At 38.4% G+C, this 22,530-nt stretch overlaps 1 protein-coding gene across 2 annotated transcripts in view; it reads left to right on the forward strand.

Moving 5' to 3' along the window:
• The window catches only part of tmem39b (transmembrane protein 39B), a 32,880-nt gene extending 12,298 nt beyond the window's left edge, over positions 1-20,582 (forward strand). For both annotated transcript variants that reach the window (XM_039739484.1, XM_039739485.1), the window contains 4 exons: positions 9,784-10,120; positions 10,250-10,437; positions 19,820-19,940; positions 20,231-20,582. In XM_039739484.1, coding sequence (XP_039595418.1) covers positions 9,784-10,120; positions 10,250-10,437; positions 19,820-19,940; positions 20,231-20,467 — 883 coding nt within the window. In that variant the 3' untranslated portion in view covers positions 20,468-20,582. The remainder of the gene's footprint in view (positions 1-9,783; positions 10,121-10,249; positions 10,438-19,819; positions 19,941-20,230) is intronic.
• The last annotated feature ends 1,948 nt before the right edge of the window (positions 20,583-22,530 follow it).

Raw genomic sequence — 22,530 nt, forward strand, 5'->3', positions numbered from 1 at the left:
AACCTGTTTGTTTTCCTAATTTAAAGGATTTGTGTTGAGACAGAAGTGAGAACTTTGACATGCAGCTCGGGTTGTCCTCCTTCATGGTATATTTCAGTATTGTTTTCAGCATTTTACATGCCATGAGACAGATTTTGCCATCTTTTCTCTCCTTGTTATTTTTTTTTTTTTTTATTGCGGACAATGTTCCAGAAGTCTGGTAGATGAAAGTAACTGAACTCTAATGCAATGGTGAACTTTAAAATAAATTTAACAAAGTCTCTTTGCTTAAATTCTAAGAACCTGTACATAGCTAAGGAATTGCTTCCAAGGCTTTGCAAATGTACTATATGCAGGGCATCATTATTTGGTATGCTTACAGTTAAAAGTAGGTCTTTACAATAATGAAAATTTCTTACAGCAAGGGTATAAGAGAACTAACAAATAAAAAGTCTTTCCAATGAATTAATTGTTGCAACAACCAGATTCTAAATTTGTGCAGAAGTAAGCAGTTTCATGTTCATGGCGAAATCATTGTGCTTTAAAATTGCTGTTGTATTGGTGATTGAGCATTGGCCTTAATTGTTTTTAATAAAAAAGTTTTATAATTACATTGTTTCTTGGAACAATTTTTAATATATTATTAATTATTCAGCCAGCCCCAAAAGAGTTTGCCCACCCCTGTTTTAAAGTTTCAATTGCTAGGATGCCAGCGCTTTACTTTCCAGAGGAAACATAGTATCCTTTGAATCAGCTTCCAGCTGTCTTTCTTTTTTGCTGATGCATTTGTCTGTTACCCTTCTGGGACATCTTATACATTTATAAAGTTCAATTTCATGCACATTTATTGAGCCAATACCAAATTAGCTGGTTTGTACAGTGAGACCACGGTATCTCGTGGAAAACGTATCAACAAAGAACTCAGACACCAAGCATAAACTTTGTACAAATAAATAAAATATAATAGGGAAGACATTGTGATGATGATGTTATAACATCATATCATACCTCTTTTATATAAAAAAAATGAATCTAACATAATTTTACTAATGCTTCTACCAGTTGCGTTCGGTTGGATACGTGTTCAGATGGTATCAAAAAAATGTTACATGCAGCTTTTTCATGACATCAATTTGTGCCAAAATCCCAATGAGTGTGAAGTCAACATCTGTATTGTGCTTACATGTTGTTTACTCAATGTTTTCAAGGACCGGATATGTCCCATGATCACGTGTGTATGTGTGTGTGTGTTTTATATATATACTAGCAAAATACCAAGGCTCGAAAGGAGAAGTAGTGTGTTAAAGAAGCAATGAAAAAGAAAAGGAAACATTTTGAAAATAACGTAACATGATTGTCAATGTAATTGTTTTGCCACTGTTGTGAGTGATGAGTGTTGTTGTCATATGTATATATATATATATATATATATATATATATATATATATATTTACACACACACACATAAACATATATATATATATATACATATCTATACATATACACATATATACATACATATATATATATACATATATACACATACATATACACACACACATAAATACATACACACATACATACACATCTACATATATACACACACAGCTATTTCATATCAGTGCAATACGCTGCTTGTTAAAACGGATGACTCCCGCTCTTACGTGCAAGTCTGCGTGGATATTATGAACTATCGTATTTGTTCAAGTTCTATTTAAATTTTAAATAGAAGGAATTTTTATTTAGTCGACAGAAATATCTTTGGTAGGAATGGTAAAACAGACAGGAATATTATTCTGAATAAATCAACTCAAACCTTAAACAACTTATAATATTTTGCTCTCCATAAAAATATATCCTGTCTAAATTATACAAGTTAGAAATAAAGTAAACGTTAAAAGAACAAACATTCAAATTTCTTTACTCTTATGTAATTTTATATAAAAATAAACTTAGATTTTAAATATCCCAAAAGATTTTGCTCTCCATAAAAATATATCCTGTCAAAATTATACAAATTCAAATATGAACATGCTGCATAACAAAACCTGGAAATATAAATAAAATGTGTTCCTTTCAGCAATAACAAATCAAATCATTCAGTTGTCTTTGCTCATATGTCATTTTAGAGCTGGACGCCTGGCATCTTTTTGGCACAGGTTCGTTTCTGTTTGGTGTGAGGTTCTGTGTTGTGGAGATTCTCAGGATGGATTGCAGGTGCTCATCAGTGAGGCGACTCCTGTGTGCTGTTTTGTTAGTCTTTATCACTGAGAAGAGCTTCTCACACAGATATGTGCTACCAAACATGCACAAGGTTCGAGCCGCATGTAGACGGACTTTTTTTGTTCTTCAAAGTCACCAAAGCGCCGTGCAAACTCAGTGCGCCAGTTTATCAGCAAAGTGCGATTTGGGAACACCGTAGTGACGACTTGGTTTAACATTACTTGGCAACAGGGAAAGTGGGGCAAGTGGTTGTGTCTCCCATAAAAGCAGCTTCAATTGAAATCACTTTGTGATTGTGCACGGTAAAACGTCCGCTGAAGTGTCAGATTCTTATTTAATTCTTCTGCTTTCTGTATCTTCTGCATTGCATTCAGGTCTTTCAGGTTACCCTGATGTTTTGTTTTATAGTGCCTCTTAGATTAAATTCTGTAATTACAGCCACATTAGCTCCACAAATGAGACACACGGGTTCAGTAAACATATACTCAGCCTCCCATCGGTTTTAAAGGCTCTATTTTCAGAATCAACTTTTCTCTTCAGCATCGTGTGAGCTAGCTTCGCAATAACTTGCAGCATCATAAGGTAGACTTGATTAACGCGTAAGTGTCGGCAAGGCAGCTGAAGCGCTGCATTATGGGATCTGTAGTTTATTGTGTTACCAGCGCTTCATATACCCGGCTTTAATAACAATAATACAGTATATAAAATGATCTGCGGGCGGATATAATTACGCGGGCGGATGTGGCCCGGCCCTTGAGTTTGACACATATGGACTAAATAGAACTTGAAAAGATATATTTTTTCAAATGTGATCGCAATTCAGATAGAGTTGACGCGACTACAGCCTGCATGCCTCAATAAGTCATCCTCCCTCGCTCTTACTTTTTACCGCTCATCTAATGAATACACTGAGTATGGCTTTACCAAAACAATCATTGATGGCTAATAAAGTATCCATTATTCGAGTATGTAGATCGGTATATATATATATATATATATATATATACCCAGCGCAGGAGAAGTAGTGTGTTAAAAAGCTAGAAAAGAAAAGGGAACATTTTAAAAATAACGTAACATGACTGTCAATATACAGTATTTGTTTTGTGAGTGTTACTGAGTGTTGCTGTCATCAAGGATTTGATTATCATTATTTCTTTCAATCAGGTTCGTATTTGTAGGATGTGTTGTGTTCAAGTTACATTCCGTGTTTGTCAATCGCTGTAAAGATGACAGGTTTCATTCATCGATTCGTTTCTTACTGCATCAATAAACAGCTCGTCTTCTTCTTTATCTGAGACCTGACACACTGCATGCACGGGTTTTTTTTACACTGTCTTCCTTTAGCGGGACATTGACTTTTTCCAACGTGTGCTTTGTTTCCGCAGTAGTTGGATTTATGAATATGCTTGTATGTATGAGACGTTCATATTTTTGCTGCCTTTTCAATTGTGTAATTGGTTTTGTTCAGCGCTTTTGGAACTGTTGCTTTTATCTGTGCACTGCGCCAGTTCACGTGAGCCACTCGTGTACATGCATCGAAGGTTCCCAGCTGTGCTGGTGCCATCTCGTGCTATGTCCATGGCTGTATTTAATGTTACCTTAGTCCTGGCACTTAAAACTTTCTCTCGCAGTTTCACTGAGTTTGTGTCAAACACCACCCTGACCATCTCATCTTCCTCTCCATAAGCACAGTCCTTCACCCGTGAATATTTACCCGTGGCAGTTTGCTATTGGATTGCCGCTGACGGACGGCCTTATATGGGCAGGCACTAAATTACAAACGCCAGCGGCAGCCTGTCTATGAACTTAATTTAAAGTGTAGGTTTACATCGTGCTTTGTTTCAAGTAGCAGAACTCATGAATATGGTTGTATATGTCACTCGCTCGCTTCTTATTGTTTTGCTGCCTTCTCAATTATATAATGCATGTTTTCTTCAGCGCTTTTTTGAGGTCTTCCTGGTTTTCTATGTACTGCGTGATTACGTGGGAGGTGTGATGATGTCACACGAAACTCCGCCCCCACGGCGTTGAAGCTCATCTCCATTACAGTAAATGGAGAAAACTGCTTCCAGTTATGACCATTACGCGTAGAATTTCGATATAAAACCTGCCCAACTTTTGTAAGGAAGCTGTAAGGAATGAACCTGCCAAATTTCAGCCTTCCTCCCACACGGGAAGTTGGAGAATTAGTGATGAGTGAGTGAGTGAGTGAGCGAGGGCTTTGCCTTTTATTAGTATATATATATATATATATACACACAGTAATCCCTTGCTATATTGCGCTTCGACTTTCGTGGCTTCACTCTATCGCGGATTTTGTATGTAAGCATATCTAAATATATAACGCAGATTTTTCTCTGGTTCGCGGATTTCTGCGGACAATGGGTCCTTTTATTTCTGGTACATGTTTCCTCAGTTGGTTTGCCGAGTTGATTTCATAAAAAGGACGCTATTGGCGGATGGCTGAGAAGCTACCCAATCAGAGCACGCAGTTAAGTTCCTGTGTGCTGATTGGCTCAGCAACGGAGCAATGAATTTGATTCCGCTGCATTAACCAGGAAATCTCATCTCGCTCATTCAGCAACAACATGTTTCGCTGTGTAAAGAGTTAACTTTTGTGTTTATCTTTGTGCATAGTCAAGCCCTTCATTATGGCTCCAAAAAGATCTGCTCTTGCTACTGCTTCAGGGACCGTGTCCAAGTGCCGACGGAAGATGCTAACAATTGCCGAAAAGGTAAAAGTTTTGGATGTGTTGAAGGAAGGGAACAGCTACACCGCTGTTGGACGCCATTACGGCATCAATGAGTCCACGGTTCTTTTTATTTAAAAAGGAGGAAAAGAATATAAGATCTACGGCCGCAGTGTCCTTTAACCAGGGCGCAAAACAAGTTGTAAATGGAAGTAATAAGGCAGTATTCTGGATGGAATCTGCTTTAGGGATTTGGATTGAAGACTGCCGGAAGAAGAACAACGGCGGTTGCTACACAGTCACCTGAAGAGGCTCCTTTAGAACAGCTGTAACGCTCTCCTTTGTTGTGTAGTAAAATTAAACTCATTATTATCGGACAAGTCGTTGTGTCATTGTTGGTGAGTAACCATAATTGATTTTCTACGTACAGTGCTTAGTACATGTATGTACGTTTAGTGTCACTGTACACACATTTTACTGTATATAATTTTTCTTGCATTATACATATTTATTGCCGGTGGCCTGTTTATCGTAATGGCTGTAACATATGTGATATCGGAGACACTCGATATCTTTAAAATAATATTTAGGTTTTACTGTACTTACACTGTGTTTACATACGTAATTTCAATGAATGTAAGATTCATTCTAATATCTAAGAGAATACAAAGTGTGTAATTGTGCGGGAAATGTTTATAAGAGTGTGGGAGAGTTTATAAGGGCTTAAAATATATAAAAATAACCATATTTACTTCGCCGATTTTCACCTTTCGCGGGGGTTCTGGAACACAACCCCCGCGATCGAGAAGGAATCACTGTGTGTGTATATATATATATATATATATATATATATATATATATACTAGTAAAATACCAAGGCTTCGAGCGGAGAAGTAGTGTGTTAAAGAAGCAATGAAAAGAAAAGGAAACATTTTGAAAATAACGTAACCTGATTGTCAATGTAATTGTTTTGTCACTGTTGTGAGTGATGAGTGTTGTTGTCATATATATATATATATTTACACACACACACACACATAAACATATATATATATACATATCTATACATATACACATATATACATACATATATATATCTACATATATACACACACATATATACACACACATACATACATACACACACATATATACACACAAATACATATATATATATAAACATACATACACACACACATATATAAACATATATATACATATACATACATATCTACATATATACACACACAGCTATTTCAGATCAGTGCAATACGCTGTTTGTTAAAACGGTTGACTCCGCTCTTACGTGCAATAACAAATCAAATCATTCAGTTGTCTTTGCTCATATGTCATTTTAGAGCTGGACGCCTGGCAACTTTTTTTGGCCACAAGTTCGTTTCTGTTTGGTGTGAGGTTCTGTGTTGTGGAGATTCTCGGGATGGATTGCAGGTGCTCATCAGTGAGGCGACTCTGTGTGCTGTTTTGTTAGTCTTTATCACTGAGAAGAGCTTCTCACACAGATATGTGCTACCAAACATGCACAAGGTTCGAGCCGCATGTAGACGGACTTTTTTTGTTCTTCAAAGTCACCAAAGCGCCGTGCAAACTCAGTGCGCAATAACTCTAGCTTCGCAATAACTTGCAGCATCATAAGGTAGACTTGATTAACGCGGTAAGTGTTCGGCAAGGCAGCTGAAGCGCTGCATTATGGGATCTGTAGTTTATTGTGTTACCAGCGCTTCATATACCCGGCCATTAATAACAATAATACAGTATATAAAATGATCTCGGGCGGATATAATTACACGCCGGGCGGATGTGGCCCGCGCCCTTGAGTTTGACACATATGGACTAAATAGAACTTGAAAAGATATATTTTTCAAATGTGATCGCTAATTCAGATAGAGTTGACGCAAGACTACAGCCTGCATGCCTCAATGAGTCATCCTCCCCTCGCTCTTACTTTTTTACCGCTCATCTAATGAATACACTGAGTATGGCTTTACCAAAACAATCATTGATGGCTAATAAAGTATCCATTATTCGAGTATGTAGATCGGTATATATATATACATATATATATACCCCAGACGCAGCGGAGAAGTAGTGTGTTAAAAAAGGTAGAAAAAGAAAAGGGAACATTTTAAAAATAACGTAACATGACTCTCAATATACAGTATTTGTTTTGTGAGTGTTACTGAGTGTTGCTGTCATCAAGGATTTGATTATCATTATTTCTTTCAATCAGGTTCGTATTTGTAGGATGTGTTGTGTTCAAGTTACATTCTGTGTTTGTCAATCGTTGTAAAGATGACAGGTTTCATTCATCGATTCGTTTCTTACTGCATCAATAAACAGCTCGCTTCTTCTTTATCTGAGACCTGACACACTGCATGCACGGGTTTTTTACACTGTCTTCCTTTAGCGGGACATTGACTTTTCCACCGTGTGCTTTGTTTCCGCAGTAGCTGGATTTATGAATATGCTTATCAGACGCTTCATATTTTTGCTGCCTTTTCAATTGTGTAATTCGGTTTTTGTTCAGCTCTTTGGAACTGTTGCTTTTATCTGTGCACTGCGTCAGTTCACGTGAGCCACTCGGTGTACATGCATCGAAGGTTCCCAGCTGTGCTGGTGCCATCTCGTGCTGTGTCAAACACCACCCTGACCATCTCATCTTCCTCTCCATAAGCACAGTCCTTCACCCGTGAATATTTACCCGGGGCAGTTTGCTATTGGATTGCGCTGACGGACGGCCTTATATGGGTGGGCACTAAATTACAAACGCCAGCGGCAGCCTGTCTATGAACTTAATTTAAAGTGTAGGTTTACATCGTGCTTTGTTTCAAGTAGCAGAACTCATGAATATGGTTGTATATGTCACTCGCCGCTTCTTATTGTTTCGCTGCCTTTCAATTATATAATGCATGTTTTCTTAAGCGCTTTTTGAGGTCTTCCTGGTTTTCTATGTACTGCGTGATTACGTGGGAGGCGTGATGATGTCACACGAAACTCCGCCTCACGGCGTTGAAGCTCATCTCCATTACAGTAAATGGAGAAAACAGCTTCCAGTTATGACCATTACGCGTAGAATTTCGATATAAAACCTGCCCAACTTTTGTAAGGAAGCTGTAAGGAATGAACCTGCCAAATTTCAGCCTTCCACCCACACGGAAGTTGGAGAATTAGTGATGAGTGAGTGAGGGCTTTGCCTTTTTTATTATATATATATATATATATATATATATATATATATATATATATATATATATATATATATATATATATATATATATATATATATATATATATATATAAATTTAAACACACATACGTATTCTCATCAAAGTAGTAATAGAGAATTCGAAACAGTTTGTAAGTTTTTGCTAGTGATGTAGCTTTAGCTGCTATGGATTATTAATGCTCGTGGGTGAGTGCCTACGCAAGTACTGTTTGTATATTTGGTTACTTGAAGATGACAAGTAACCACTCTTCAGGGCTAACACTGACATATATTGGTTGACTGGCGTGTAATATGGTGTTGTACCATCTTTTCTTTTTCGGATTTCTTCATAGATTTACACACACGCTGTGCAATCAGCGTGAACCCAGTAGTGGTGGCAATGTTTCTCTACCTATGTCACCGTATCAGGAGGATTTTTAACACAAGGAGGTTAATGTTCAGGTCTAATAAAGCCAACTGATCTATATTTCGCCAATGCCAATCCAATGAAGGAAGAACCACAAACCCCACAGGAAAACACACAAAACTACAATCTGGATTGCAGGTTTGCATTTACCAGATGCAAATGTAATGTCATATTGAAGTAAATTAAGCACCACTGTAAAATGCAACATAAACACCTAGGTCGCTCATAGCTCATTCATTTACCCAAGATTTCAACACCCATGTGGACAGGGCCTTAAAGAAGTATGGTGTTGAATTCAGGAGTGCTATTTCCTCATAGCTCTAGACTGCTGAACTCATGCCCTGGACTAGTTATTGTCTACGTTGAGCTCATAAATTCTCTGTTTTGTTTTTGTGGGTTTTCTCTCTGATTTCCGGTAATGTACCAAAATGTGGTAATGCACTTTGGTTACACTGAAGTAGTCTGGTGTGAATGAGCATGTCCTGCAGTGGACTGCTGCCCTGTCCACTGTAGGTTCCTGCTTTGCATCCACTGATTCTGAGGTGAGCTCCCACAGTTTCATACCTTGAGTTATTATATTAAATGATTATAAACATCCCTTTAAAGTCATACAAATAGTAGTAATCCATTTTATGTTTTTAGTTGACTATATTTTTTCATTCTTCATTGTGTAATCCTGAGAGAAGTTCTTGAATTCATGTTTTCTCGTACTGCAAGGCCTCAGTATTTAAAGATGTTTCCAACTGTCCAGGTTCTGTAGGTTTTACTGACATTTCTTGCAACTTACCTGTATTTTGCCCTTTTGGTTTGTGGGAAATCTGCTTACGCATAAGAACATTACTGGAATATACAGTACAGTATACGTTTAATAAAATGGCAAGGCAGACAAAACAAGACAGCTGAGAAAAAAAAAAACTGCAGTTTTCAAATATTGATGTATTATTAAAAGATGTTGCGCTTCTCTGGCAGAAGTATTATTTTCTTAAGCTATAAAAACCACATATAATTAAAAAAATGGTAAATACCCATAGTTAAGAAAAGTCTATCATAAGTCATCCTTTTTATTATATAAATAACATTACATTACATTTTCAAGTTATCAAAGTTACTTTGATAAATTTAACCCATAAGTCACATATTAAATAGTGAACATTTTGTATCCTATACCTGATTGTTTCCTGGTGAAGTGAAAATTATGTTAAAATTATCCTACTTGAAGTGATCTGTTGGTCTTGTTTCAGGTTTGGCATGTATATCCCTTTTCTTCGCTTGAACTATGATTTCCGGAGGTGTAGTTCTCTATCCTCTGTTGCTAACATCAGCACCAAAGATTCTGGAGCAGCCAGTGGACAGAGCAGTTATTATCTGAGTGTGCTAAAGGAGACCTGGAAGTTGCATTCACGAATTCTGTATGGGGTTGATGTCATGCCCACTCATGCCTGCTGTTTATCACCAGATCTCATTCGCAAAGAAGTGGAGTACCTAAAAATGGATTTTAACTGCAGGATGAAAGAAGTTCTGGTCAGCTCTATGCTCAGTGCATACTATGTGGCCTTTGTTCCAGTCTGGTTTGTTAAGGTTGGTTCTTGTACATGAGCAAAATTTTACAGAGGCTTTTGTGTTTGCTGATTATCTTATTTTTTAAACTATATTCATTTCCTACTTTATATGTTCCTTGTCATGCTTTCATTTTTATTCCCTTTTCAGAGCTCACAATACTATGACAAGCGATGGTCTTGTGAACTATTTATCCTGGTCTCAGTAAGCTCATTGGTCATCCTTATCCGACATCTGGTTCCACCACGCTATTGCGATCTCCTACACAAGGCTGCAGTCCACCTAGGCTGCTGGCAGAAGGTTGACCCAGCCTTATGCTCCAATGTTCTTCAGCATCTGTAAGTAGACTTCATTAATCAGTTCAAATTGTATTCCGTTGCAAATAAATTTAAAGATTTCTATGGTCCATGGTCAATTGGCAATGTTATTTTGGCCCTAGTGTGTATTTTCACCTTGCGATGCCCTAGCACCCTTTCTTGCCCTGGATAAGAAAATTAGATCATGGGTGGATGAATGAGATCATAGCATTGAAAAATATTGTACACAAAGTAGTTTTGTTATATTTTCCCTATTGAATCCCAGTTTTGACCTCCACTAATTCAAAAATGTTTTCTTGTACGATAATACATTTTTGTCTGTGCTCAACATTCTGCACATTGCAGTTCGATTCCCAGTCTTCTAGTTTAGTGACTGTTCTCTACTCGGGTGCCTTATAGGAATCTTTTGGAAAATGAGTGTATAATATCATATGCTTCGCTATAATCCAATTGAATTTTTGAGAAACACAAGTCACTTTATGCCACTTACGTCACTTGTGGCAGTGCTGTCAGGATGGCACAGGCTCCCTGCCAACCTGAACTTAATCCGCTGAATAGAAATTTTTAAGGTTTTGGTAGACTTTTTTATTTCAGAGAAAAATATATTTGCAGTAGAAATATGCAAAAATAAATCACTGTTTTACATATTCAAGATTAACAAACAGTACCCTCTTTTTACAATCTGAAGGTAACACTGAGGTACACTAATTAGTGTTCATCAGGGCATGCCAATAGAATACTAAAATGATTAAAGAGCTAGTTTATTCCAAGTGATTTAATCAATTGGTTAAGTCTTAGAATATAATTTTACAATACAGTACAATATAATTTATTTTTGTATAGCCCAAAATAACACAAGAAGTGCCACAATAGGCTTTAACAGACCCTGCCTCTTGACAGCCCCACAACCTTGACTTTCTAAGAAGACAAGGAAAAACTCCCAAAAAAAACCTTGTAGGGAAAAAATGGAAGAAACCTTGGGAAAGGCAGTTCAAAGAGAGACCCATTTCCAGGTAGGTTGGGCGTGCAGTGGGTGTCAAAAAGAAGGGGGTCAATACAATACAATACACAGAACAGAACAAATCCTCAATACAGTATAAAAATAAAAATTTTAGGAGTACGTAGCAGAATTTACAGATCACATAATATGATTTGGATATGTTAAGAGTCCTGGAGACCTCATCCATCAAGCTACCTCCCCCATTTGGCCATTCCATGGCTGGAACAGTGCTGGGCCAGCCAATCCGATGAAAAGATCTCTCTTTCCCATGGTTCCTGCGATCCTCCATCAGGGATGACTTTACCTTAGGCAGACAAAACAACTTGGCAGGTGGGCCGTGGCACCAAGTGCCACATTTGAGTACCGAGAAGAGAAACAGAATAGGTGAGGGTTAGTATCCAATTCTAACTATCATGTTACTTATGTTTTAGTGCTAATGACTAACAACAGAGATGCAGTCTGTACAGTTAATCAGCAGCTCTAGTCAGGATATGCTAAACTGAAGTAGTGAGTCTTCAGCCGGGATTTAAAAGCTGAGACTGAAGGGGCATCTCTTATAGTAGCAGGCAGACCATTCCACAGTTGCCCTGTAACTAAAAGCTCGACCTCCCACTGTTATTTTATTAATCCTTGGTATCATAAGCAGACCACATCTTGAGATCTTAATGTGTGCTCTGGTTAGTAAGTCATGATAAGTTCAGACAAGTAAGCCGGACCTTGGCCATTTAATGCTTTATATGTTAAAAGGAGGATTTTAAAATCTCCCCTAAACTTAACTGGTAGACAGCGTAAGGATTTAAGATGAAAGCAGTCTGAAACAATGAAATGGATGAATGTCTGGATTAATTAAATATTGTCTAAATTCATATTTCTTACAGACACACATGTCCTGGATAGAGGTTTTGTCCTTTTTAGTTAATTCTGTAATTAACTAGCTTCAAATCTTTATGAACGTTCCTAGTAATCAGTGATTTCTTATTTGTTTTAATAGTTTGTTTATATAATCACTAGTTTTTTTAAGCACTTGTGAGTAAATATTGTCTGGAATATAGCCTTTTTAATACTAGTAGCACTTTTCTGTATACAGTCTCAACATCATTTCAGTCAAAAATGTAAAATGTTTCCCGATAGATACAACAGTTTACACATACAGTTTAAAGCAATGATGTCAGGTTGATCTGAGACTTCTTAAGTTGTTTTAGTAGCCATCAGTGTTTATGTATGCAAGTCTTAAAAAGTAAGGTGCACAAAAATACATTGATAAGCCCAGCTCCCTACAGTCCAGTCTGGAATAAAGCAGATTTAGGAATCAGATTGATAGCCTATGAAAAGCCATAATCATATAGTGACTTGGATAAAGCATTCTGTGGTTGAAAGCACCAGGTGATAAAGGCTGTGAACTACAAAAGGCTGTGAACCACAGACCTAATGATGCATGTATACCTTAAAAACACATGTGCATCATAGACATGGTTATCTGTAAACCCAGATGTGAAATTTAGACAGTGATGTAACTAAAGACAGTTTCCAGGCAAAAGTAAAAATGAGAAAAAAACATGGTAATCTGTTATAAAGTTAGTTTATATTTATTTACAGTGAAAATAGTGGGATGAGGTTGTCCTTGTAATGGTATGTCTGAAATAGTTTGAGTGCTTTAGGCTTTTAGCAGTACACTAAACACAGTCTAAAGCAGTACACATAGATGGCAATTATTGTTGAATATACTGGTCTCATTTCAGATTGCACACTTCTTTTTGCAACAGTTTTATGTTTTAATGCCTAATTAAGCTTGAAATACTGAATTAAATTATGAAAAATTATCTGTAGTACTTTTACATGTTTTTAATAATCTGCCAAAGCCAGGCCTAATGCAATCCAATTATTTTTCCTTAGATTATGACAAATTTTAACAGCATTTAATTACAAAGTAAACAGGCTTCCTTTCAAGGTTGCCAGTAATACTCTGAAGACTTATCTCCCATTATGCCATCCCTGTCTGGTATTGTGCCCACACTACCACTGTTCCCGCACCAATTCATTGGGAAATCTCACAATAAGTTCTTCCCTCATTTGTGAATAAGACCCTGAGGTACCTGAACAATTCCTGTTAGGGCAATCCCACACTTCTTACTTGAAATGAACAAGCTAATCTTTTTCAGGCAAAAACCATGACTTCAGATTTGGAGGTCCTGCTTCTAAACCTAGCTGCATTACAACTGATGGAGAACACCTTTCCAATGAACACCAGAAACCAAAGTTTCTTTAGGCCAAGAGGAAAGTTTTTTCAGTGAATAGCAGACACGGAGTCATCATATCTCCATACTTGACTGTCTAAATCATTGGCTGTGCCTTAATGTCGTCAACATGAAAATCTTAAACAGGAGGGGACAAGGCACATTCCTTGCCATTGAGTTGACTTGTCTCAGCAAGAATTACCCAAGCATCTTTCTGGAAATACAAGGACCACATTGCGCACAGCAGTGGCCCTGGAACTGGGGCACCATATTCTTGAAGTGTCTCTTAGAAAATACTATGTCATACTCTTAAGATTTTTTTCCTTCCTAATCCAAAAAATACATTTAATCAGGATTAGCAAATTCCAATAACATCTCAAATATATTTGAAAATGTGAACAGTTTGCCCACTATTCCCACAGACATTTTCCAAGGAGACTGAGCAATGTCATCCCTTGGTCAATGAAACACATCCTCGTGCCTCCCTGTTTAAAAATCAGGGCTACCACTTCACTTTACCAGTTCTGAAGCACTGTCCACTCTGTCCACACAATACTAAGGGGACATGTTATCAAAAACACCTCCACGATATCCAGTGCTTTCAGGATTTTTGGTTGCATCTTATCAAGTCATGTGGCCTTGCCATTACAGAGCATTTTAATCACTCCAATGACCTCAGCCATCTAAGGTAGATGTAATCCTCGCCAATTCTTCAGTGACTGATTTCTTTGTTGAGAATGTATCCACTGAATTTAATGGTTTCCTCAAAGTTCTCCTTGCATCTCTTGACAACATCTAAATTTCAGCCTGGGCGATATCCGGACTTTCCAAAACAAAAATGCTTGCCAGTACTATCTACGTAAGTCTTTCAAAATTAAATCAAGTCAGATTTTGAATGTCTCTAAAGTCCTATCGTGTACCATTCTAGGTATCTCTAGCTCACTGTATGGCAATGACAAAAAGTTTCCTTTTGTTGCTTCCTCATAAAATTCCAACATATTAGTAAAATATAACCTCCTTCATCTGAACCGATGCTGACTATTTAGTTAAACTCCTGTTCTTGCCACGTGCTGTTCAATATTCTGGTCAAGTCAGGTGAGGTTGGGGAGCATGCACTGGTACAGTGTGTTGCTACACCCAATACATGACAAAACAGCTCAGGATGCCAATTGGCAACCCCCCAGGCAGACACATAGTCCATTTCCACTCCCCAGAAATGGCCATCTATTGCCACAGCCTGGTGTTACGTGGGTATCCCCTTGGCCTGGTCCAGATGCTTGGGTCCTCAATAATGAGGATCCTGTGAGCTGGATCAACCTCGGGGAATAGTGCCACATGGCCGTAGTGCCGTAACTAATGTTGCATCAAAATGTAGGTAATGTGCCTCATTTGGGACTGCGTGAGCTACTGCTCTTCAACACCAAATCAAACCAGCGGTACCCAAGTATTCTCCAAAGAGTTGGACTTTCATCCTTTTGCATAGATATCAGGAGCACCACACACCCCTTTCCAGCAACCTCATGATCCCCATGCTTTCCCAATCCATCTACTGACTTCATAGAAGAGTCACCAGAGACATAAATGTTACTACCAAGGTAATTAAACTTCTTAATGAGATTGACACTCTCTCTCCAGAGACTGACACATTGCTGATGGCTGTGCACAAGAGGTCATTAAAGGCCTGGATCTTGGTTTTTATCCAGGACACTCACAAGCCCAGACTCTTGGACTCATTGCTCAGTCTCCCGAGAGCCCTAATCAGACCCTGCACTGACTCTTGGAAGATCACAGCATCGTTGGCAAAGGCAAGATTAGTGACTCTTACTTCACCAACAGATGCCCCAGAACCACTGGACCCCACGACCCTGCCTAAGATCCAGTCCATTGAACTATTGAACAGAGTAGGAGCAAAAACACACCCTTGGGGGATACCAGAATCAACTGGGAAAAACACAGAGGTTCTGCCTTCACTCTGCACAGCATTCACTGTACCAGTGTACAGCCCTGCTATGATATCCAGCAACTTTGGGGGAATCTGAAAAGTCTCAGGATGTCCCACAGGGCAGCTTGATCAACTGAGTCAAACGCTTTATGAAAATCAATAAAGCCTGCAAGGAAACCGCTGATATTTGCTTTTGCACAGTGCCAGGATGCGGTCAATGGTAGACTTTTTAGGTGTAAAACCAGACTGCTCTGGTCACTGGTAGGTGAGCAAGTGATCACAGATCCTATTGAGGATGACCCTAGCAAGGACCTTACCCAGCACTGAGAGCAGAGTTATCCCCCTCTAGTTGCCGCAGTCCAGACGATCACCCGTCCCTTTCCAGATAGGGACGACAAATCCCATTTTCCAGTCATTTGGGATGATACCCATCTCCCAAATGGAAGCAAACATTGCCAGGAGGACAGCCTTACCACCAACCTGGAAATGTTATCCCAGATACCACAGATCCCTGCAGCCTTCCCTACCCTCCGCTGTTTCACCATCTGTGCAGTCTCAGTGAGGTTGGGTGGTTCATAGCTAATTAGAGGATTAGCCTCAAGAACCTTGGACCCAGAGATGTCCAGCGTCCTAGCCAGAGGATCAGTTTTAAAAAGCTTCTAAAAGTAGCCAAACCAGTTGGTCACAATTGCAGCATCATCCATAAGGACCTTCCAGCACCTATCCTGACTGCAGCTCTACAAGGAACAGATTTGTATGTGCATAATGCTTTGATTCCTCCGTAAGCAGGATGTGGGTCACTAGACCATAGATGGTGATATCCAGGGTGCTCTTCAAGGTGAAACACCTCCTTCTGGGAACACCAGTAACACCAACACATCTCTCTGCAACCTTCAGGTCTCCCACATCACATTAGAATTGGCACTCACACCCAAGTCAGCAAGTTCCTCACACAAATTGTGTGCATACTCATTAGAAATAGCCTGATCTTGAAGTCTAATTTTTTTCATGAATTCACTTGTGATGCAAGTAAAGTTTAATGGCCTATGCCTAGTTGGATCACCTTTTTATATGAAATAATCATATTTGCTATTTTCCAGTCCTTAGGAATTTGCCCAGTGTAAAGTGACTTTCGAAAAATATGTGTGAAGAGTTTATATATGTACTCACTAACCTCCTTAAGTAATTAATGATAAATGTTTTCTGGTCCTAGTGATTTGTTAGATTTCATCCTATTTAATCTAAGCTGTGCTCCTCCTTCTACAATGTCCAAATCACTTACATACCTCCTTAGTAGTCCTTGTTACCATTGAGAGATTATCCATTTCCTCACATGTGAAAACTTGAGAAGTATGCAAGTTTTGTTTTGTTTGTTTATGCTAATTTTACTAGACTATTACAATGCCATTGCTACTTAAAAAAAGATAATAATAACATACTATACACAATCATTTACTTTGAAATAATACAACAAAGAAAAACAAAAGCACAGAAATAATAAAGCAAAACAAAATTAAATTCAAAACAAAAATGCAAGTTTAGAGCATTTGCTCTTTCACTGTAAACATATTTTAATGTCCTACAGTTAGTATTGGAGTTATCAGTCTTGTATGTCTTATACAGCAGTTTTTTTTTCCTTTGCAGTTTCTTTTTTATCTCCCTATTTACCCACTGCTGATTTTTTTAAAATTTCATATTAATTCCTAATTTTGTGATGAACATGTTTTGATTTATATGTAAAATGTTTTTAAACCTGTTCCATTGGTCCTCAACATTTTGTACACTTAAAAGCTTATACCAGTTTATCCCTTTTAGACCTTGCCACAACTGTTCAAAATTTGCCCTTCCAAAATTAGTCTTTACATCTGTGCTACCTTTAATTCTATCCTGGTTATTAATTACAAAATACTAACTCTAGACAGGCTTTAACAGGGGTTATTCTGAAGGAACAGTATGTCAAGAGTGTTTTGGAGGTGAAGAGAGTGTCAGAAAGAGTAATGATTATGAAGCTGGAAATTGGAGGTGTGATGATGAATGTTGTTAGTGCATATGCACTGCAAGTTGGGTGTGCAATGGGTGAGAAAGAAGATTTTTGGAGTGAGATGGATGAAGTGATGAACAGTGTAACCAAGGGACAGAAAGTGGTGATTGGAGCGGATTTCAATGGGCATGTTGGTGAAGGGAACAGAGGAGATGAGGAGGTGATGGGTAGGTATTGTGTCAACGTAAGGAATGAAAAACGTCAGAAGATAGTGGATTTTGCCAAAAGGATTGACATGGCTGTGGTGAATACGTATTTTAAGAAGAGGGAGGAACATAGGGTTACGTACAAGAATGGAGGAAGATGCACACAGGTAGATTACATCCTATGCAGAAGAGTTGATCTGAAGGAGACTGAAAACTGCAAAGTGGTGGCAGGGGAAAGTGTAGTTAAGCAGCATAGGATGGTCTGTAGGATGATGTTGGAGATCAAGAAGAGGAAGAGAGTGAGGAGTGAGGGCAGAGCCAAGGATCAAATAATGAAAGTTGAAAAAGGAAGACTGCAAGGTTGAGTTTAGGGAGGAGGTGAGACAGGCACTGGGTGGCAGTGTAGAGTTACCAGACAGCTGGTGAACTACAGCAGATGTAGTAAGGGTGAAAGCAAGAAGGGTGCTTGGCATGACATCTGGAAAGAGGAAGGAGGAAAATGGAAACCTGGTGGTTTAATGAGGAAATACAGGAGAGTATACAGCGGAAGAGGATGGCAAAGAAGAAGTGGGATAGTCAGAGAGATTCAGAAAGTAGACAAGAGTACAAGGAGATAAGGCGCAAGGAGAAGAGAGAGGTGGCGAAGGCTAAAGAAAAGGCTTCTGATGAGTTGTATGACAGGTTGGAGACTAAGTAGAGAGAAAAGGACCTGTACCGATTGGGTAGACAGAGGGACCGAGCTGGGAAAGATGTGCAGCAGGTTAGGGTGATAAAGGATAAAGATGGAAACGTACTCACAAGCGAGGAGAGTGTGTTGAGCAAATGGAAAGAGTACTTTGAGAGCTGATGAGTGAAGAGAACGAGAGAGAGAAGAGGTTGGGTGATGTGGAGATAGTGAATCTGGAAGTGCAACGGATTAGCAAGGAGGAAGTAAGGACATCTATGCAGAGGATGAAAAATGGAAAGGCCGTTGGTCCAGATGACATACCTATGGAAGCATGGAGGTGTTTAGGAGAGATGGCAGTGGCGTTTTTAACCAGATTGTTTAATAGAATTTTGGAAAGTGAGAGGATGCCTGAGGAGTGGAGAAGAAGTGTACTGGTGCCAATATATTAAGAATAAGGGGAGCCCTTTCTTATTTGCAATGGTAATGGAGAGGTTGACAGACGAGATTAGACAGGAGGCCCTGTGGACTATGATGTTTGCTGCTGACATTGTGATCTGTAGCGATAGTAGGGAGCAGGTTGAGGAGACCCTGGAGAGGTAGAGATATGCTCTAGAGAGGAAAGGAATGAAGGTCAGTAGGAACAAGACATAATACATGTGTGTAAATGAGAGGGAGGTCAGTGGAATGATGAGGATGCAGGGAGTAGAGTTAGCGAAGGTGGATGAGTTTAAATACTTGGGATCAACAGTACAGAGGAATGGGGAAAATATTGTTTTGGTATTTATATTTCCATTACAAATTTTGTTTTTGAAAAAAATTCAATGTTTTTGGTTTATTTGTCTGGGGGTAAACATAATCCTAAGGAGGCTATATACATGTAAGGGATATTGACAATTGAAAACAACAAGAATGCCCGTCACAGTGTATTGACTTGGCTTATTAATTAGGTGTATGATTGTATTCCATTTTTTAAAGAGAACTGTAGGTTTCACATGGATTCTTCCAACATTAATTACCCTTAACACATTACATTTTGAGTAACAGAAGCCATATTATTATGAAAATCAAGACATGAATTCTTCAAGCAAAATGTTAACATTTGATAACAGAGGCACTGTTAGTGGACAGAAGGCAGGCTAGTGGTTGGAGTCTATCAGGGGTCACTATTTTTCGTTGGATTAATGACCTCCAAGATTTCTCTTTGGCTTAACGCTCTGCATACATAAGTATGATTTGTATAGCTTTAATCCAAACTCTAGATGCATGGACAGTAGAAGTTACCAGGAAATTTTCAAAACTGGGGACCAACAATAGTGAATCATGCCTTCTGTTTACACTTGCATTGTGTTTAACTTTTTCTTTCATGTTTGCAGGTGGGCAGAAGAATACATGTGGCCCCAAGGAGTTTTGGTAAAGCACAACAAAAATGTGTATAAAGCAGTGGGCCCTTATAATGTTGCTGTTCCATCCGATATTTCACATTATCGCTTTTATGTGAGTAGCTAAAAAATTAAATACAATCTTTCAAGATAACATTCCAGTCTATTATCAGAAGACATTGAATGATTTTGTTTGAAATTATACAGCAGTCTTGTTTTCTTTTTGTGCATGCTGCCAAATTTCAGCCTTTTTTGTAGTGAGTTGCCAAACAAAGGAATTTGGTTAGATATGCAATGTTTCTCAGGCATCTAATAAGAAATCTTCATTGGCAAGATGCAGTTTTAAATTTGGAAGTATTTTATATAGATGTAAAAAGTAACTCTTGTATTTTTGTACATTTTCAGTTCTTCTTCAACAAGCCTCTAAGGATTCTGAATATTCTTATTATTATTGAAGGAGCCATGATATTCTACCAGCTGTATTCCTTAATATGTACAGAAAAGTGGCACCAGACGATATCATTGGCTTTGATTCTCTTCAGTAACTATTATGACTTCTTCAAACTGCTTAGAGATAGGATTGTTTTGGGAAAAGCCTATTCTTACTCAACGCAGACTAACTCTGAACATAAGTTAAACTAAATTATTGAATGTGGTTTTTAAAAAATGAAGGTTTTGTATTTTTCTGTAGTTTCTTTTGCAGTCTTGCTTTTTGCCAGAATGGAAAATAAATATTTTTATATGTCACCAGAAATCCAGTATTATTGTTATCAACTATTTTTGAAATAATTTTCCAGTGTTATCTTTAAAAAAAAATCTATTTAAAAAATAGTAATACTATGATTAATAGTATAGTAAGAGTAATATTATAAAATAAAAATCTGTGCCCAACTGCATCAACTTAAATGATGTTGGTATTAAAACATTTTCCACTGGGGTCAGATCCTTGTGATACCTGGGTAGCCACAACTAGCATACTCCTTATTCACCCCAAGACGTCGATGGTCATAGACCAAGAAGCACTAGGGTGAATATGGACACACAGAAGAAGAGCAGGTCCAAAACCGTGCAAAGTGCTTTTTATTGCTAAGTCTCTAAATCACATAATGATTGCTTACTTTCAAATCTATTGTGGCGTACAGAGCCAAAATTATAAAAATTGTGTCACTGTCCAAATACTTATGGACATGACTATATGTCAAAAATAGAGAAGGGATGATCATGAACCCTTACGTAGAAAGTGAAAAAAAGGACAAACAATTATCTGTAAATAAAAGATTAACTTTACAAAATTGTTCTCTAACAAAGATCAACAGAGCACAAGAGGAAGAAAGAGTTGCCTGCAAAAAGCAATCCAAGGCAAACAAGTCCCAAAACGAGATCCAGAAATCATAAACTGGTATAATACCAAAAATGCAGCTGAATCCAAAGACAGAACAATTGCAAGCTGAAAACACTGAGCAACCGCCAAATGCATACAAATTCATCACAGAGGGACTGCAATTCCCATGGTTCTTTGAGAGATTGAAAGGTTGCACCAGCTCTTGGGGAACCAACCACAAAACACAAGGGACATGGCAGAAAATTGATTCACACATAAAACAAAACAATTAACAAAAGTGACAAAACATACATAATTAACATACAGAATAAACATAAATGAAATTAATGAAAAAGTACATTAAAAATAAATGTAAACTAAACCTGGGGGGTTGGGGGTACCCAGGCTTACATATAGCACCAGTGCACTCATTACTGCCCCAATGCTACATACATTGCCTCACTCAGCTCACGCAGGTCTGCTTTAGCTGGGCTGAGACGCCCGGCAATTTGCAGTCAAACCATTTATGTTCATATCCCAGCCACCATCCTTCAGTGTCTGTCAGTACTAATACCAAGCCCAGCTCTATCTTCCACATGCAATTATTGGTGTCTGCAGGATCCCTAGTAGCTCATGATCTCCCATGCTGTGTCCGTTCTGCATAGTTGAGCATCCTTGGGAGTGGTGTTTCCCGTATCTCTCTCTCTTGCAATGCTTTCCCAATTGCACTGCTTCCACACCATGGCCCTGCTCCATTCCCCCGATACCCCTCTCTCTCTCTCTCTGTTTCTGTTTCTCTCTCAGTTTCTCTTTCATCCCTTCCTTTTTTTTGCTATCACTGAATGACCCCTTTTATACACAGCGAATGTAGGTGCACCACACGATCCGTGGAGCTCTGTAAATACAAGTAAACAAGAACGAAAAAGGTTTGGGGATCCACACTGTGTATAGCAGGAATACACAACAGCCACAAGAGACTGTGTCCAAAACGGGACTGAGAGAAAAGGGCAGAGATTGGATTTTTATAGGTGTTGGAAAGATGCTGGTCCAAAAGGTAGTAGGGGCGGAAGTGAGGTCAGTAGGAGGGTGTGGTTTAGAGAAGAATGAGGAAGTTGGTTAGGGCTTAGCTTATCTTGCCTTCCGTTGCACTGTAGAGAAAGGAGAAATGTTGGTACACTCTTGGAGATTCTTTCTTGGTCATGTAAAATCTTTGAACATAAGGAGCAAACTCAAAATGTAGTGATATTTTTTTACAGACTTTACCAATTATTTGTCAATATCTTCAGACTAAGATGTAGGTGTGGGGTGTAGCAGTTAAGGCTTTGGACTTCAAACCCTAAGGTTGTGGGATCAAATCCCACTACTGATACTGTGTGACTATGCC

The sequence above is a fragment of the Polypterus senegalus genome, chromosome 17 (genome assembly GCF_016835505.1).
Source record: "Polypterus senegalus isolate Bchr_013 chromosome 17, ASM1683550v1, whole genome shotgun sequence".
Lineage (NCBI taxonomy): Eukaryota > Metazoa > Chordata > Cladistia > Polypteriformes > Polypteridae > Polypterus > Polypterus senegalus.